This window comes from Euwallacea fornicatus, chromosome 5 (assembly GCF_040115645.1).
Source record: "Euwallacea fornicatus isolate EFF26 chromosome 5, ASM4011564v1, whole genome shotgun sequence".
NCBI classification, from domain to species: Eukaryota; Metazoa; Arthropoda; class Insecta; order Coleoptera; family Curculionidae; genus Euwallacea; species Euwallacea fornicatus.
Genome location: NC_089545.1, coordinates 2,838,175 through 2,856,143, shown reverse-complemented (window position 1 = coordinate 2,856,143; position 17,969 = coordinate 2,838,175). Strand labels below are relative to the sequence as shown.

Sequence of the window (17,969 nt, the reverse complement as noted above, 5' to 3'; positions counted from 1 at the left end):
ATTTTAGAACAACTAGTACACGTTCGTAGAGAATTGAGCCCCAGAATTTACTGGAGCCATATTACTAGTTCTGTTTCTCGAAAGGCCGAAAGAGGGCTAGAGAGATTTTCCATGACGATTTTCCAGGTGACTTATATCACGTATCACGTCATTTTCAAAAACAAACAATTTTATTTTCCCTAATATTTTAAATTTAATAATTTAGTGTATTTGTGTATCTCAATGAGAAATTGACAGAATGAACTTAGTTAATAATACAATAGAAACAGATTATTGAGTAGATAAGTAAAAATGGACCTATCATGCTATAAGAACGTAGTAGACCTGAAAAATATCTGCAGGACCTGCATGAACAACCAAATCTATAGAAAAAAAATAGAGGATGAAAAAATCCGAGTGGACAACAAAACAATTACAGTTCTTGAGCTCCTAAATACTGTTCATGAGGTAAAAGTAAGTATAGACAGATCACAAAAAAAGCTTCATCATTGACACTAAAGTAACCATATTTTTAAGCTTTACAAGGGGTTTCCTGATGAGATATGTTCTACTTGCATTGACCAATTACGTATTTTCTACAAGTTCAAACTACAGATAGAGAAGTCAGAATCTGTGTTGAAAAAACACTTGGGTCCTTTTGATGACCGCAATTCTACAACAAGCTCTTTGGTCTCTAAAGATTTAAACTCCTTAAACTTTCCTCGAAACTTACATAAACCACTTTCCCCTTTATTTGTTAAGACTGAATTGAATAGTCGCTTTGAATTGAAAATTGAAAACCAACCATTAGATTTAAAGGTAGGTGACTTTTCATATCACTTCAACATAAATTAATTCAAATGACATCTAGATAAATGAAGCTGATATTGACCTTGGGCCACTTAAAATATCTGATGACTGTAGTACAGAACATCCTAATGAAAAACTGAAATTAGGCACCATTCACAATAAAAATAGAGCTAATTTTAGTGATATCAATTCAGATTTGAAAAATTTACATGAAGATGAAGGAAAAGATGAGGAACCAGCTATTGATCCAGCTGTATGTACCACATGTAATAAAACGTTTAAATCTAAGTACATATTGAATGTGCACTTGAAGAGACACAAATTTAAAGGTCAATTTCTCTGTACATTATGTGGGAAAGGATTCAATTCACAGGGATGTCTTAATAGGCATACTAGAGTGCATACAGGTAAACAGAAAGTAGGAAATTTTTCATTATTTCGGTACTACCAAATGTAAGTCACTGCAACTTCAGTGTCATTTATCTGTTCAATTTCATACTTTGAAGTCTATGAAGGAAAATTTGTAGTATTTTTTAATTAAAATCTTGAAAAATAGAAAAAATACTTAAATACTGACTTTTAAGAACAAAACACATATGTACCAATGTTTTTTTCCTTTATTGTATCATCAGAACACAAACATTGGAATGTGTGAAAGTCGTTAAGAAGAAAATCATCAAATCCTTTCTTTGGATTTAATGCAAATAAAATATGTATTAATAGAGCTAAGATCAAAACACCTCACTTTACTTTACACTTTAGGCAGGTGAATGATACTCAGTAGAAGTCATCAACTTTCTTAGAGTGATACTGCATTCCAAATTGTCAATAGATTTTTTACTATACTACTACTTTAAACTTATTTTCGACTTTAAGGTGAAAAAAATTATCAATGTGAAATCTGCCAAAAACGCTTTCCCTCCTCTAACAACCTGAATATACATCTTCGCACCCACACTGGAGTAAAACCGTATCTGTGCAATCTTTGTGGGAAATCCTTCAGTAATCGTACAGGTAAATGCATTTTAATTATATTGTTAAGGTGAAAAATAAGAACTTTATTTAAGGTTTAAACTTTCACGTTCGTACGCACAGCAAAGAGAGACCATATGCGTGTGATGTGTGCGGCAAATCTTTCGGAGCCCAAAGCCATTTAGATTGGCATAAAATGATTCACACAGGTATGAAATCGCTTTAATCGTATTTATATAATCCAATCGATTTTTAAAGGTGAGAGGCCATTTCCATGCGACCAGTGCGAAAAGGCCTTCATAAAAAAATGTGACCTTCAACGTCATCAATCCGTCCACACTGGCGAAAAACCATTCGCTTGCAATTTTTGTGATAAACGATTTAGTACTAAAGTCCATCTACAATATCACACCATGGTATATAAATTATTGTTATATTTTTGCCCTATAATGGCTTAAAAACACTGCAAAGTTTGTAATGTTTTTATCATGTACACGGAGTTCCAAATTCGACTATGACCGTTGGGATCTCGAAAACCATGCATAATAGATACAAAATTGGCTAAATTGTGATAAAGTCGTACAATTACCTCCTCAATCAAAATTGTTTTGATTATTTACGCTTTTCGATTTCTGTTAGGTCTCCTGAAATCAATGACTACATCAATATAAGACATTCTGGAACACCCTTGTTAGCATTATTGCTGAATAATGAATTAGGCAAAAGAAGAATTGCGTAGAAATTAATATGCAAGAAAGAGACAGATTTATTCATTTGTATAATGATTACTTTGAGATTGCCGGTAATTTTTGTATGTCTGTCCAAATCAGATTAGAATAGAATAAAGCCGTGTTTGTATATATTTTTTATATCTCAGGAACCATTGGCAATTTTCTTAATTCCAAACTCCTTTTACCTGGGAAGATATTTTCATTAAGTTGTCAACATTTAATCGACTCTGCATATCGTGTGGTTTCAGCGATGCCAAAGGCCATCTTGTACAGATTGCCTAATTTAAGATATCCCACCACCTTACTAAAAACAAAAGTTGTAGAAGTTGCAAATGTAAAATTGGAATAAAGTTAAAGTACAACTTTTGTATCCACCCAACCGTCCAGTAAATTTGTTAAAAAAATATGGGAAGGGTAATAAGATATTATATTGAAGGTACACACTGAAGAGAGGCCGCATAAATGTCCAGCTTGTGGGAAAGGTTTCATCCGACGGTACTATTTGAGAGATCACATGTTGAAACATCATGGTACGTTGGACGGAACAACTTTAGAAGAAAAGGCGATGCCCATTAAGAAACCTGAGAGTACATAGATCCTTCACACACTCAGCGTTACATTCACTGACGATTTTGAACTTAATTACGAGTCTATGTATATAAAAAATAAGAATTTCTGAATTTTTCTAGGGACCATTTTTACTACCAGTAATTGCCAAAGACTTTTGTTATACTTGTATTTTGACGGACAAGTAATGTAAAACCAAATTTTGTAATTTAATTTATAGTTGCATTATGTGTTAGCATAACGTAGGGCACAATAATTTATTATCTAATTATTATATTGGGTATAATTATTTTACGTTATTGTTCACAATATATTCTGGTAGTTACTTTCCTTACTATAGAAGGGCTACAGTTAATTAGAGTTGTTGAAGTTATTTGTTATATAGTTTAATAATATATTCCAGTTTGTTTTGCACCCGTTTAATAAGGTTTTTTTTAACTTATTTGTGGTAGTTTCATAGGACTTCTTCACCAACGTAATTTTGATAGTTTGAAGAATTAAAAAAATATATAGATATGTTGGATTGTTCATAAATAGTTTTATTTCATATTGTAATTGTACACAGTTCTTTTTTAACAACTTTCGTATTTGATTCTGAATCAAAACTAATACAAAATATATAAAAACAAATCATTATTTCACAAGAGTCGAAAAAAAGCAATCGATATCTTGAAAGTAACTTAAATGTTTAAAATTGATTCCCAAAACTGCGATTCCCTCCTCATTTAGGCGATTTCCCAACTCTGTCAATTTTCGAGATTCATTCACTAACCATAACAAAATTAACTCATGCTTACTGGAGTTATACCAAATTTGGACATCAGACGATACCTAACAACCATACCCGGCATTGCCATACCCAAACGCGACCGCCTACCGACCTGTTGTTTGTACCTGCATAATATGGTAAAGAAAGTGGGACGGCATGCCCACCTTAAGTGGTATTGAATACTGGCATATGGGTTGAATAATATTTTTAAGCCCAAGTTTTTATTTGCAATTTATCTGAATGGTGGATATCCGTATTATAACACTTATAATAGAAAGCTCTTTTTATAGAAACGACTTTTAAAACCTCTGAACTCCCTGGAATGTTGATGCCCTCCGCTTCGTGTTGATTCCCAAATTAGCACACAAGAATTTTTTAGGTCTCCTAATACTCACAGACTTAATCATGAGCACGTTTTGCCTGATTTACCTATTTTGACGTAAAATCTATTTTTATACTATGTTAAATTAAAGAGGGTTTGATAATCCAGATATAATCTTTGTGAAATGGGGGGGATAGCAACGGCCCAGGATGGCATTTTTCTTAAAACTAAAGGGGCGGTTAATAGGAATTTCATCCATGGCGCCACACTTGCTAAGGCCAGTACTATGATGATCAAGGCATTTCTTTATAACCATTTTTATATTTCTAAAATTAAAAGAGGAGTGCTGTTTTCTTTTGATTTTTAGACTTTGTATGTATCAAGAATTTATGTAATTCTCAGGTCTTCAACTAACTATTTATTGTTCATAGCATATATGTACATATAACTTGAATTAGGTATAGATGTATTGACTTATGAACTTAAGGACAAATTGAATTAAAATTGATCCAAACCAACATGCAAAGCAACAAATGAGATCATCGGACGTGAACAAAATAGGGATTGTCTAGCATGAAGCATGGATAAGAGCGTTGACGGGGACAAATGGAACATGGAAAAATGGAAAAACATTAAGGGTCAGGGTTGTAATTGGCAAATATCGGCAACATTGAGGGTGTCTCAATTGGCAGATGGCAGACGACCAATATGGGATTGCTCTATTACTGCCAATTACAATCACAATTGATTACGATTACTTCCTCTTAAAAAAACTTATCTGGAATTATTTTAAAAATCTAGCAATTCTAAACCTTCCACCAACCCTGACACGAAGAGCGAAGTGAAACACCAATAGAGTGCACCCGCATCAAACGAATCTCTTCGATTGTTGGCGTTAACCGTTAAATCACGTGAACACCAATACACCAATGGTAGTAGAATGCTGAGGCGTCGATTTTTCGACGTCATTCCACATATAAATACAAGACGCACCCATCATTTTCTACAGTTTTGTGTAGTTAATTCGGGGGCTTCATTACCTGCTCTTTGAATAAAACTCGCTCTTTGAACATATTCTTGTTTCTCGATAATTTCGTAGTGAAACTAATACAAAATGGTGAGTTTATTGTAGGATGTTTAATTGTATAAATTTAACCTTAGTTGAGAATATACCGTGTTGTATACTATAACTGTAGCTAAAAAACATAAAATATGGGAGTGGGACTTGCGGGAGCCATTTTGAGACGCCACCCGGCATTTTAGACTGTCCCAACTTCAGTCGTTCTATTTTTCACCGCCGTATAGATTATTGTTTCGTGCCTTGAAACCGCATTTATTATTATTCAACTTCATCGAAAAAGAGCAGTTTTGAAATCAACACTTCCCATCAATTTGATTCTTAACGAGTTCAGTCCCAGGTGCTTTTAGAAACGGTTAAAAAAATCGTTACATCTAACGTCAGTGGTGAATATAAAAATATTAATATTTTTAAACCACTTGCAACGGTATTAGCAAGGAAAAACCGTTTTAGGGTATTTCTGTTATTTTCAAAAAAATCTTAATTTTTCATCTACCTTTATCCCTCTACCGCTTTTTTGCATGTATATGAGGAAGACGAAAAAAAGCAAAAATCTTCTTGGCCAACACCCTTTTCGAGTATGTAACACAAAAAAATTATTAAATTGATTAATTGCGTCATCTACATTTTGGTCAGTACAAATTGAATTTTGTCTGAAGACGTTCACGGAACTGAGAGGTTCTTTTACTTTTAAAGTTATTAATACATGGGAGAAAAGGCTGCTTTTCAGTCCACCATCTAGAACAATGACCTTCGCCTCCTCTATTTTTAACGGTTAAAGCTTTGGGGCCTGCATTCAAGCAGTGAAGAATCGCTTCGTCAAGCAGAAATAAATTTCGCATGTAATCTAAAATTTGTCACAGCGAATTCTCACAGCTATCCTTCTGCTTTGCTAAAACTTACTGGAAACTTTTATGAATATAAAAAATTTCGCAACTGTTTTTTACATGAAGTGATTCCAACTTTGTACACTCTGCACAAGAAGTAGGGTATGACTCAGCCTCTAGCAAATCATGGAATTTGATTTCCGTTATTTTATTTTGCCTAGAAATGGTACGCATTTCTTATGGGGAACTATGCAATATATTGTGAGGATCTGGTAACTTTCACTGACGATTTTCATCAACAAAATTTGTTTTTTGTTCCTTCACATTTGTTAAACATTGTTTTTGTTTTTATGATATTTTCGGTAGTCGTAAGCCAGTTTTTTCTCCCAAATTAAGTCGCACTCTGCGACCGCTATATGCCGTCCTATCCGTACAGCAGGTAAATTAATCTTCGTACTCAATGTAGGAACTACTTGATTTCGGCAAGAACAAAATTTTTAAAATATCTAGCATTAAACGTTCTGAAGATTACAGGAGGTTTCGGGCAGGATGTTGTATTTTGTTGCAAAAAAATCTCGTTCTTTTCTATTTATTGAAATTTGATGGATAAGAAAACAATATTTTTTATTTAGTCGTCCTAATTTGTAAAAAAATCAGCGAGATTAAAGATAAAGATGGAGCATGGTGATTTTCATGTCAAATTAAAACTTTGTGTTTTTTATAAACAAACTGTATTTTGTGCTAAATTTCATGTTTGTTCACTGCCATGCATTAATTCATAAAATCATTGTAATACCAGTTTAGAATATAAAGCCCCGTCATTGTCTTAAAAAATGTTTTCTTTATTGCCATTTTAAATCGGAGTATCCAATTCAGATAACTTATTCTCTAGAAATTCATGTCACACACTTATAATTTCTTATAACGTATTTAATGAAAAAATATGTGAGAAAAACTATACAGACCAACTCATGAAAAACAATAAATTCGTATTTCTTTTTCTCTCTATTGTTAAAACCGATTTTTCTACTTGTTTATTCTCAATTAAATCTGACGTTATCGCAAGTTTTGAACGTGATATCAATTTAATTAATAACCCTAATTTCTTTACCTTTACCTTTTTTCTTAAAGAGTTGAAGAGTTAAAACGTGTTTCTTTTACAGCGTGAATGTATCTCAGTTCATGTTGGTCAGGCTGGTGTCCAGATTGGTAATGCCTGTTGGGAGCTCTATTGTCTGGAGCATGGCATTCAACCTGACGGTCAAATGCCCTCCGATAAAACGGTCGGTGGGGGCGACGACAGCTTCAACACTTTCTTCAGCGAAACTGGTGCCGGAAAGCACGTCCCTAGAGCCGTGTTTGTAGACTTGGAACCTACTGTCGTAGATGAAGTGAGGACCGGCACTTACAGACAGTTATTCCATCCAGGTAGGCTACAAAAATTCATAATCTAGTTATTTACACTATCAGTAATTTTTGGGGAGTCGCAAAATTGTTTGTTAAAACTCTGCTGGATCACCAGCGAAATTATCTAATAATTGAACTCTTGTAAATTGCTAGAACCAATACCCTGAGAAATCAGGTTTAGCTAAAAGACTTTATTCTTTTCAGAACAACTTATCACTGGTAAAGAAGATGCTGCCAACAACTACGCGCGCGGTCACTACACCATCGGTAAAGAAATCGTCGATCTGGTTTTGGACAGAATCAGGAAATTAGCAGATCAATGCACTGGACTACAAGGTTTTTTGATCTTCCACTCATTCGGAGGTGGTACTGGATCTGGTTTCACATCCCTATTGATGGAACGTCTGTCTGTGGATTACGGCAAGAAATCTAAACTCGAATTCGCCATTTACCCCGCACCGCAAGTGTCGACCGCTGTTGTTGAACCCTACAATTCAATCTTGACTACCCACACCACGTTGGAGCATTCTGACTGCGCTTTCATGGTCGACAACGAAGCTATCTACGATATTTGCCGTAGAAACTTGGACATCGAAAGACCCACTTACACAAACTTGAATAGGCTCATTGGACAAATTGTTTCCTCTATTACCGCTTCATTGCGATTCGACGGAGCTTTGAATGTGGACTTGACCGAATTTCAAACCAATTTGGTGCCTTATCCCCGTATCCATTTCCCATTGGTCACATATGCTCCTGTTATTTCTGCAGAGAAGGCTTATCATGAACAACTCTCCGTCGCTGAAATTACAAACGCTTGCTTTGAGCCTGCCAACCAAATGGTGAAATGCGACCCCCGTCATGGCAAATATATGGCGTGTTGCATGTTGTACCGAGGAGATGTGGTTCCAAAGGACGTCAACGCCGCAATTGCTACAATCAAGACCAAGAGAACCATCCAGTTTGTTGATTGGTGTCCAACTGGATTCAAAGTAGGCATCAACTACCAACCTCCAACTGTTGTACCAGGAGGCGACTTGGCTAAAGTACAACGTGCCGTTTGCATGTTGTCCAACACCACGGCTATCGCTGAAGCTTGGGCTAGGTTGGATCACAAATTCGATTTGATGTATGCCAAACGTGCTTTCGTTCACTGGTATGTCGGTGAGGGAATGGAAGAAGGAGAATTCTCTGAAGCTCGTGAAGATTTGGCCGCTTTGGAGAAAGACTACGAAGAAGTTGGAATGGACTCTGGAGAGGGCGAGGGTGAAGGTGCCGAAGAATATTAAATCCCGAGTGTGCTTGTCACAATGTTTTCGTCATGTGTCTTTTTATCAGATTTTTTGAAAAAAGAAACAACGATTCCTGCACCGACTGAAATATGTGTTTTATTTAGTAAATTGCCCATATGAACAGTTCAAACCTCTAGAGGATTGAATTTTGATAAAATATGTCGAGATGTCGTATTTGAGCTAGTAGAGCGGTCCTTGCTTGAGTAATATTATACTCGACAAAATACAAAATCCCAATTAGGAAATGTTTGGTTTTGTGTAATGAATGGGATTACGCAATATGTCATTAATTACTGTACGACGAAGAAATCAGAAGAGAAATTTGAACTTAATCGGTTTGGGCCACGTATCTGTAAAAGACAGCAATAATAAGCAAGCATACTTTTTCTTAATTATCGTCTAAAACTAATTCGAAGGCGGCAAAAGTCATTCTCTATACATTGAAGCACTGAAAATTCTAGGGAAGACTAGTATTTTGAAATCATACGACATATCTCGACTTCCTTTACCTTTTGCTTCGCGCACTTGCAGGGTCTAGTCAAAAGCAACACATGGCCATCTGGTATTATATACCATATACAGAACGTTCCCTAACCACGGTTTGGAATTCGGAAACATATTAGCCCATGGCAAAAATTTCAATTTGGTATATAAACATGGGGTCTAAAGTAGTTAATTATGACTCCTAAAAAAATGTCTCCTTATCGTGGACATTTTAAGAAATCGATTCAAAATATACATACATGGCGAGATCTGCAAATTAAAGGAGAAAATTCAGCGCTTAAAATACGTTTACATGACCTCATTTTGTTTAAAGCTTGAATTACCTAAAATGGTGATATCACGCCTATGCAACGATCGCTGACCATGAGTCACTCGCCATTTATGGTAATGTTTTCGTACAAGGTGACCATATCAGATTATACATATATTTGCTTATTCCCAATTTGTAATTACGAACATACCTTTATCACATTCGAATAATAATTCGATAGAATTGTTAGGGAGCCGTAGCATAAGTTCCAATAGGGTTAGTTATTAGTAAAAATGGTTGATCTGCAACTTTTTAGGGATTTTTAGGACAATTCTGTGATATTTCATAGGACGAGTTGGAATCTGATCACATGAAATGATGATTAATTTCATACTTAGAAGGGAATTTTTTCAGTTTGTTTAAAGAATGAGGACTTAGTGTCGAGTGGCTTTGTAATCAAAAACCCAAACAGTTAATCATTTTGATTTATCAGGCATTTATCTGAAAATAAACAATATTTTTATACCAAATTTTATTAATTTTTGATAACAAATTGCGTGTCCTATACTCATTATATTCAAATGGATACAAATTATAAAAAAAATAACTGACGGATTGGTAATGCAAAGCTTAACACCGGAGAGAACATTTCTTAAGTCGATAATTGCACAGAAGTAGAGAATAATTATACATAAAATATTATATGTACCTCTTACCTACCAACATCACCTGATTTAAATATATTTTTTTTAATAATTATGGGGTGCCTACTTGAGATTTCAACTTAGGATTCAATTAATAAATTTTAATGAGCGTTCTAATCGCTTTTCGAAAGAATCTTTGTTTTGTTGAAGTAACAATATAAAATACTTTTTTACTACAAACTTGAAAAGATCAATATTGCACCTGTTGAATGGTTCTAAATTCTATTTTCTAGCCTTTTTTAAACAATTGAATAATCGGTTAATAATGATACGTTTATGACTCATTTACCTAATCGGTCGCAATGTCATCATCCCCAGTGACGTTTTACATACGGTTGCCATGGAAATGAAGGTCAAATGAAACGTCACTGACGTCTCAGGCAAGTTGTCATGCGTTTCAAATTTAATTTCTGCTTAATTTAGATAAATTTATTATAATTTAATAAAATCTAGTAGTGGAAAAAATTCTATACACACTACGGTTGTGAAGTACTTTTGTACCTTCATGTCTTAGATCCCTCAGTGCTCCGCGCTTCGGAATTTAAACTTTACATTCAGGTCATCATAAGGTATTTCACAATATTAGCGTACAATAAACAATTTATTATTTAATAACTAATGTTGATTTTTATAGGGTGTGTGTCAAAGATTGAGATACGCTCAGATATATTCGAAATATGTTTTAAGCAAAAATTACCACATTTTGTATAGAGGCTTTACAATTTTTGGACACTTGAAAAATGCATTACTTGATATATTTTTTTGTCATATTTGTTGAATTCGATTGATAAATGAAATAATCACTATAATCTGGTGATATTAGGAAGTAATTACTAATGAAGTACCTACAAATTTATAAACAATCTAATTGCCTTACAATATCTATACCCCCTGTTAATAAAACACAACCACGGCAATGTTTTGATGTTTAGTGCAAAATCAGCAAGCATTATAGGTACCAAAATTGACAATTACAGAAGATTGAATTATCATGTCACTACTTCGTTAAATTTCTTATAAGTTATTGGCATAGCCCGAAGCTTTATACATGGTTTCCCCATATTTTAATCAGTTAATACGTTAAAACAAGCAAATTTGGTCATCCTCTACAGGATGTTAATGTCCCAAATTCGGGCGTCACCATTGTGATCACTGCAAACGTAAGAGATACGATTTCGTTTAAATGAGAGCAAAATCGGGTGTTTATGCAGTCGTTAAACTTCAGTTATACAAAATTCAGGATTTTCAATGCCTCTCAACATATCCTGGGAAAATTATATGTTGCGATTTTCGTAGTTACGTTTTTAATATTTTTTCACGTCAAAGGGATTTATAAAATGATAAAATTTGATATTAACTACCACTAAACATCGCATCTTTTCTCCATTAAACCGATGCTTTGTTCCTTTAGGTATCGAGGTTCCCATATTCGAATTGGAAACATGCTGCATATTAAAAGTAGAGGTTAATGATTTGGCTTCCCCTGAAATCTATTGCACCTACAACTCCACTTACTTTTCAAAAAACTATTATAATAAGGATTCTGAGTTTGCAAGAAAATCTAGAATTTGTACAAGTCATAGCCAATTATGCAAATAATTATACATATATAAGGTGTAACACATCATTATGTCATACATATGATACTTTCCCTCTCTTTATCTTGAAAATGATGCGTTTTTCGTCATGAACCTATTATCATTTTTTAAGTTATTTTGTAGAGTACTATTTCCTCTTTACATTTCTCCATGATGATGTATTACACCCTGTATAGAATCTGTAATTCATATAGATAGCAACAATTTTAAAATTATATTCTAAACTAAATATACAGACTAAGCCACCTTACTCAAACCGAAGATTAATTTAGTTAATATTGGCAGGAAAATATGAAGTTTGAAAAATTATTTTGAATTAATCGAATGGCTAGAATTTCTAGCAGAAAAAAACAATTTTGCTCTAACTTGAACCATTCGGAAGTTTCAGTCGCGAACAATGCGAAAAATGTTTACATTTGATACCTCATTATTAGGGCCATATTTGATACAAAAATCAATAAAAAACTTCAATAATAAATTTATTGTGTCTCGCCAACTCGACAATATTTTGGAGGTATTAACCCCCCCATCAACGTAACCGTTCGGTGCATTTCTCTACCTTGTATATAAGTTGTACTATTAAAAATCATAATTTGCATCTATGTTTTATACGTGGTTTTGATGCCTTGTTGATGTTTTGGATGAAAAAAATTCAAAATGTCCAGCAAATTTCTAACAATTTCTTTAAGTTGAACTTTTGTGTTCAACCGATGTTATTGTAATTTGATTCATTGACGGTGGCTCGCCCTACACAATAAACAAATGGGAGTAATTTTCAATAGAAAAGTCGCAGAACTACATATTACGTACCAAAAATAATATAATAAAACAATATCATTCAACTTTTACAGTACTTACGTCTAAAATCACATTAATTTCCTTCTCAACATTTAAGTCCCCACTTTCCGAGAACTCCAAGGGAACCCTAATGGTAAACACCTTGGGAAAGCACGTTTCGTAAGTACACATCACCAAACTAAAATTGACATCTACATGTTGATAAGCGTTATTTTTTTGAGGCGGCGCGCTTAGCACCAAATCCATAAGTTTAACGTCGCTGCCGTTTTTCGGTACACATGAGTACGTTGGGCCTGGAAGATCCGCGATCCAGCGTTGAGGGGCCTCCGGTGTGAGCTTGAGGCCTTTGACAAACTGCAGATCAAATTTCAGCAGAACTTTGCCGCCTTTGCTGCTCAGTTTTATTGGTTTAGATATTGGCAAAATGGTATTCGAAGTGGCACTTGGGGCTCCGGACTTCCCATCGTCCCTTAAAAAAAAAAATATGGGACTTATAAATAGTAAACAATAAGAACATTCCGGGAGCCTATTGTTTCTTCGATCGAAATAAACCCTTAAATGATCTGTACAAAACTCTGTCACTGATCCCAAAGATCGAAATTGGAAGATTTGACAGAATTTGTCTGTCAACAAATCTACAGATTACGGGTTCGAAACACGGGACATCACTGTTTTTTTTTTTTTAATTAATGTGGTATAAAAAGAGAATTTTTGAACATAGTCACTTCAAAAAATTGATATAGATCCTATGCTGACAATGTAAATTTGTCATCGTTTACGTTCCAGAATCAGCTTAATGGTTCAACAACGTTTAACGAAAATTTTATTGCTAAGAAGAAACTTAATTACTTTTACTTTGCCTCGTTATTCTCCTAGAACTGAAAACCTAAATTATTGTATTTTAAAAGTGTCATTAAAGTATTTGTTACTTTCTAGTAATGGGTACAAAAAAAGATGTTCCCGAATTTTGTTTTTGGTTCTTTTTCAGATGAATTTAATTTCCAAATTAACTCTCCATAATAAATAGTGTGTCGAACCTAAGGATGCCCCATATAGGAATAAAACGAAATGAAATTGTATTTTACCAAATCACCTTTTCATATCTATAATAGATGGAAATATTAAAATTCAAATAACTATATTATTTCGTGTCGTGTATCGATCGTTCTTTATGATATGTCCTATGAGCTGTATCTTTACAAAAGGCAGGCTGTAAACTTTTTTGTATCTTTCAAAGGTATAAAATTTCTTGGATGATTCAGTCAAATGTTAGCGTGGCGGCAAAGATGTTCATTCTTCGGAATACATATAGTAATAATCAGAATAATCGGCTAGTCTTTTGTTTGAGTGGAAAACGTCACTAGTGTAGTTGATATTTAGTGATTCAAAATGCGTGTTGTGTAGCTGACATTTAGTAACTGGAAACGCGTGTCGTATACCTAATATTTAGTGAGTGAAAGTGATCGTCGCCAAATACTTTTCCTTATGGATTAGATGGTAATAAGATAGTATTCCGTCGTTTCGAAAAAAGGATGATAAATCGCCTACTCATTTAACGAGTCAAAATAGGTATTCCCATACTTTCTGTTTCTTCCTAAATCATTGACTTGAATATTAGATGCTTAACAATAAGCGGTAACAATATTCCTTTGTTCTAAAGAAGATAAATTTCAGGTATTGAGTCAAAATTGGAAGTCCATTTTCGTATTCTTGTTATTTCAAATAGAGAAAAACAAATTAAAAAAAAAACATGAAAAATTACGATGAATCAATTTTTATTTGAATGTGTTAAGATGAGTGTTGCCACATTTCCGATTTTGTACTTTTTCCAACTTTTCTGTTAAATGTACAACTAGCCGCCTTTGTCGTTATTGGTGAGATAAGTGTAGAAAATCGGGGTAAGATGGATAAATGATAAGGGGAAATTCTGATTGTTCTGTTCGGGGTTTACAGACAAATCTTGTGTAAATTAGTACGAAACCTCAATAAATTTGTAATAATTTTTTTTCTTGAACTCTCTCTTCCTCCATATTTCTTATTTGTACACACGATATATATATCACATACTACATAAACTCTTCATGTTAGTTAGGTAATTTTTTTGGTACTCACGTTAAATCCAATTTCTGAATACTAGTAACATTATGATTCCTTCCCAAAATCAACACTTTGATCTGATGATTGTTAGTGTCGGCCATATAAATCTTTTTTCCATCCGCGGTTATGCAAAGCCCACCTGGTTCTCTAAACTCTGCTAATTGCCCCTCATTATCCAAAGTGCTGCTAAATTGCACTGTAGTAAGTTTATTTTCAGAAACATCAACTTTTTTCAATTTATGGTTATATGTATCGGCCACGTATAAAATGCTTTCATCAGGGCTCATGGTTAAACCTAGAGCGTGTTGGAGTTTTGCCTCAGCCAGAACTCCGTCTTGATCGCCAAAGGCGAACAAATTCTAGAACGAAATTATGGCAAAACAAGCCAAATACTTGTTTTAACTTCCTTACGTTCGGGTTTCTCTCTCCTCCCACTACAGGAGTAACTTTGCCATCGACTAGAGACAATCGCCTCACACTAGAACTCTCACTATCCGCTATATACAATTCTTTAGATTTTTCACATAAAGCCAGCCCAGAGGGTTGAGCAAAGGCGGCCGAATTTGGGTAACTATTATTCCGGTTCTCTTCTCTTCCAGAACCAGCTATATTTATACAAGTACCTGCAAACCTTTTCAAAGTTAGGACGACCCACAAATAAATTGAAAAATGTGTGGAAAATACCTTTGGAATATTTTTTACATTTCCACCAAACTGTGTCGTCTAAAAATAATGCCCATATTTGGTGTGTCCCAGCCATAGCAATAAGTAAAACCTCCCTAATTGGAGGTTTACCATCTGGGTGAAATGTAAGATCCATATCAGGGGTTCTATAGATACATACATCCCAGGGACTTGAGATTACTTGTTCAGGACCTAATTTTCCACCCATGCGATCATGTCCTTGTTGACCGGTTCCTAGGAGAAATAATAATTAATAGACGTCAATGAACATTACAAAATTATTTTTTTAATATCAGGCGTAAAACGCATGTTTGCGTTTTTAACACATTGCAAAATAGAGATTTTACTTATTCGCTTTGAGCGCGGACATGAATTTTACCACTGACAATGAATGTACTGATTGATATGTATTTGTTACTTTCCTATAAATTAATTTACTTTTGCACTATCATGTTCATTCAGTATTTAACGCTTTTGTTATTGGATTTCCAACTCGTTCAACTTTATATTATTTTGAAACAGGTAAACGTGCTTACTTACGCTAGTGTTCTTTCTCGGCTGAAAAAATATGTAGAAACTTCCAATGAAAGTGAAGCTAGGAAAACAGAAACCATATTAGCTAGGTGTCTATTTTGAAAGCATATTTATGTAACTCGTCAGATTACTACTTGTATTGTACGTATACAAGCAAATGCAAAACTCTGCTTTTAGGTAGAATTCAAAGTGTTGCCGTTCTGGAGAAATGTCCGCGCTCCGCCTCGTGGCGAGCTCTACCTTTTCTCATGGAGTGAGACGTCATATATCGCTTTGCGCTTTTAGTAGATACATAGCAATTTCACCAGTAAACTGCATTTCATGTTTTTCTGAGACATGATATTGTATAAAAGAGAATTATTCTTTAAGTTTATATATATCGTATTTAAAATTTACTGTTCCCTACAAATCTAAGAAGGCTTTAGGGTAAAATAAACCCACTTTACCTGCTACAGTTTCTACAGTTCCTTGTTCTAAATCAATTTTCCGAATAACATGATTTTCAGTATCTGCCACAAACAAAATATTCTTGTTTTGAAAAACTAAACCCTGAGGGTTATTAAATTCTGCATTAGCCAGAGTTCCATCCTTAAAACCAAGTTTCTTGCCTCCCACCACTTTCAGTATATTTCCATTGCTATCTGAAAATATTTTTGGCAAAATGCAGATATGTTATTAAAAATAATGACAAATGATGCAATTGATCCATTCCTCACTGAATCACTCATACTAATATAAATAAAATTTTAATATCACATATTTACCAGTCACTAAAATCCTGTTATTGCCAGTATCTGATATTGCTAAAAGCTGTCCTTCATTCTCATCACTGAAAGAAGCAATTTTCCCAGGAAATAGCAAAGGTCCTTTAAGTTCAGGCAAAAAATGAAAAGCTGACTTAAATGGCAGTTTGTGGTTAGAAATAAGATTTTTTTCTCTAAAAACAAATGTTTTGGAAACGTACTACAAAACAATGCCCATAAAACACTTTACTTATAAAAGTCCAAAGTAACTTTGATATAATCCACAAGGTCATCTTTATGTCCCTCACCAGTCAACATAACAATAGGGTTTGCATTGGGTCCTAGCAACAACAATGTAGGCCAGCAATGAACATCACAGTTTTGCCACATTTCTGAGTTGTGGTCATTCACAACAGGATGAGATATATTGTAACGTTGAACTGCTGATAAGATATTTGAGGACAGTTTTTCATTTTCAAATTTGGCACTATGTACCCCAATCTATAATACATTATATCTCAGTACATTAACTGTCTGACATTTAACCCTTTTGTGCCTATGAACAGATATTTTTATGGAGGCAGATAAATATGTAAGCACAAAAAAATGATAAAAAAAAAGGAGTGCAGCAAAAGGGTTAAGTGAGTATTTCATACCACCACTACACCATCTTCGACTGAGAATCTGCTTTCAATTTCACGTAAATCAGGAATCACATGCATACAATTAATGCAGCAGTAAGTAAAAAAGTCTAAGACAACTATTTTACCCTTAAGATGTTTACTAAATGAGAGTGGTTCTGATACATTAAACCATTCAAGCCCTGAAATCAAAGAGTATTGAGCATTTAAACCTAAAGCACAAACATTTTTACCTTCAGTGAAATCTTTAATGGGGGCATATTTGACTGTGCGTAAATATTCCCTGATCGCTTCGTCTTTATCTTTGCTTCTAGTAATAAGTCCTAACAGCTTTTCATTGGAATAATAGAGATAGTTCTCTTCAGAGTCCATTGTGAAATTGATTCTAGTTTCCACTCTACGGAGCAAATTTAACGCCCTGCGAAGAAAATTCATTAGGTTCAGAATAACGAGTTAACTGCTTTCAGAAGGTACGTTATATTTAAACTGAACTTCTTTGAGAGAAAGCAAAAAGCAATTCAAATTCTTACGTTTTCGTTATTCACTGGAAAAGGAAATATAATGACGAACCAAAAAAAGTAGGTCGTTTATTTACAGGTTAGAGGTAAATACCATATGCCACATCCAAATATTGTAATTCACGACTTATGTATTATTTCCCG

The 17,969-nt window shown here is 34.2% G+C and overlaps 3 protein-coding genes and 1 long non-coding RNA gene across 5 annotated transcripts; 2 read left to right on the top strand and 2 right to left on the bottom strand.

The window, feature by feature from the left end:
• Nucleotides 1-137: 137 nt before the first annotated feature.
• LOC136339434 (zinc finger protein 771-like) lies at nucleotides 138-3,593 on the top strand. Of its 2 annotated transcripts, XM_066282696.1 has the most exons (8): nucleotides 138-453; nucleotides 517-798; nucleotides 851-935; nucleotides 984-1,196; nucleotides 1,666-1,803; nucleotides 1,857-1,970; nucleotides 2,020-2,177; nucleotides 2,929-3,593. In XM_066282696.1, the coding sequence occupies exons 1-8, from the start codon at nucleotides 292-294 to the stop codon at nucleotides 3,085-3,087; spliced, it is 1,311 nt and encodes a 436-aa protein (XP_066138793.1). In that variant the 5' UTR covers nucleotides 138-291; the 3' UTR covers nucleotides 3,088-3,593. The 2 variants fall into 2 exon arrangements, with proteins under 2 accessions (XP_066138793.1, XP_066138792.1); XM_066282695.1 differs by having other exon boundaries at nucleotides 140-453; nucleotides 851-1,196.
• Nucleotides 3,594-5,106: 1,513 nt separating this feature from the next.
• LOC136339304 (tubulin alpha-1 chain) lies at nucleotides 5,107-8,842 on the top strand. Its single transcript, XM_066282432.1, has 3 exons — nucleotides 5,107-5,267; nucleotides 7,219-7,483; nucleotides 7,667-8,842. The coding sequence occupies exons 1-3, from the start codon at nucleotides 5,265-5,267 to the stop codon at nucleotides 8,749-8,751; spliced, it is 1,353 nt and encodes a 450-aa protein (XP_066138529.1). The 5' UTR covers nucleotides 5,107-5,264; the 3' UTR covers nucleotides 8,752-8,842.
• On the bottom strand, nucleotides 8,406-10,003 carry LOC136339307 (uncharacterized). Its single transcript, XR_010732121.1, has 2 exons — nucleotides 9,264-10,003; nucleotides 8,406-9,104 (listed from the first exon to the last, which is right to left on the bottom strand). It is a non-coding gene; the product is annotated as an uncharacterized lncRNA (long non-coding RNA).
• Nucleotides 10,004-10,025: 22 nt separating this feature from the next.
• Nucleotides 10,026-17,958, bottom strand: LOC136339301 (NHL repeat-containing protein 2). The gene is made up of 10 exons (XM_066282426.1): nucleotides 17,838-17,958; nucleotides 17,541-17,725; nucleotides 17,323-17,489; nucleotides 16,917-17,167; nucleotides 16,688-16,860; nucleotides 16,370-16,564; nucleotides 15,390-15,623; nucleotides 15,117-15,328; nucleotides 14,721-15,064; nucleotides 10,026-13,077 (listed from the first exon to the last, which is right to left on the bottom strand). Exons 2-10 carry the CDS (start codon nucleotides 17,677-17,679, stop codon nucleotides 12,645-12,647), a joined length of 2,148 nt encoding a protein of 715 aa, XP_066138523.1. The 5' UTR covers nucleotides 17,680-17,725; nucleotides 17,838-17,958; the 3' UTR covers nucleotides 10,026-12,644.
• Between the last annotated feature and the right edge of the window lie 11 nt (nucleotides 17,959-17,969).

What these genes read in the sequence shown, in the direction of transcription:
- LOC136339304 (XM_066282432.1), top strand. An exon ending in CAGACAGTTATTCCATCCAG is followed by an intron (nt 7,484 to 7,666) that starts GTAGGCTACAAA and finishes TATTCTTTTCAG; the next exon opens with AACAACTTATCACTGGTAAA.
- LOC136339301 (XM_066282426.1), bottom strand. Translation starts at nt 17,679, where the DNA reads ATGGACTCTGAAGAGAACTATCTCTATTATTCCAATGAAAAGCTGTTA. An exon ending in GTTACTTTGGACTTTTATAA is followed by an intron (nt 16,861 to 16,916) that starts GTAAAGTGTTTT and finishes ATTTGTTTTTAG; the next exon opens with AGAAAAAAATCTTATTTCTA. An exon ending in ATGTAAAAAATATTCCAAAG is followed by an intron (nt 15,329 to 15,389) that starts GTATTTTCCACA and finishes AAAGGTTTGCAG; the next exon opens with GTACTTGTATAAATATAGCT.
- LOC136339434 (XM_066282695.1), top strand. Translation starts at nt 292, where the DNA reads ATGGACCTATCATGCTATAAGAACGTAGTAGACCTGAAAAATATCTGC. An exon ending in ACCAACCATTAGATTTAAAG is followed by an intron (nt 799 to 850) that starts GTAGGTGACTTT and finishes AATGACATCTAG; the next exon opens with ATAAATGAAGCTGATATTGA. An exon ending in ATCTACAATATCACACCATG is followed by an intron (nt 2,178 to 2,928) that starts GTATATAAATTA and finishes ATTATATTGAAG; the next exon opens with GTACACACTGAAGAGAGGCC.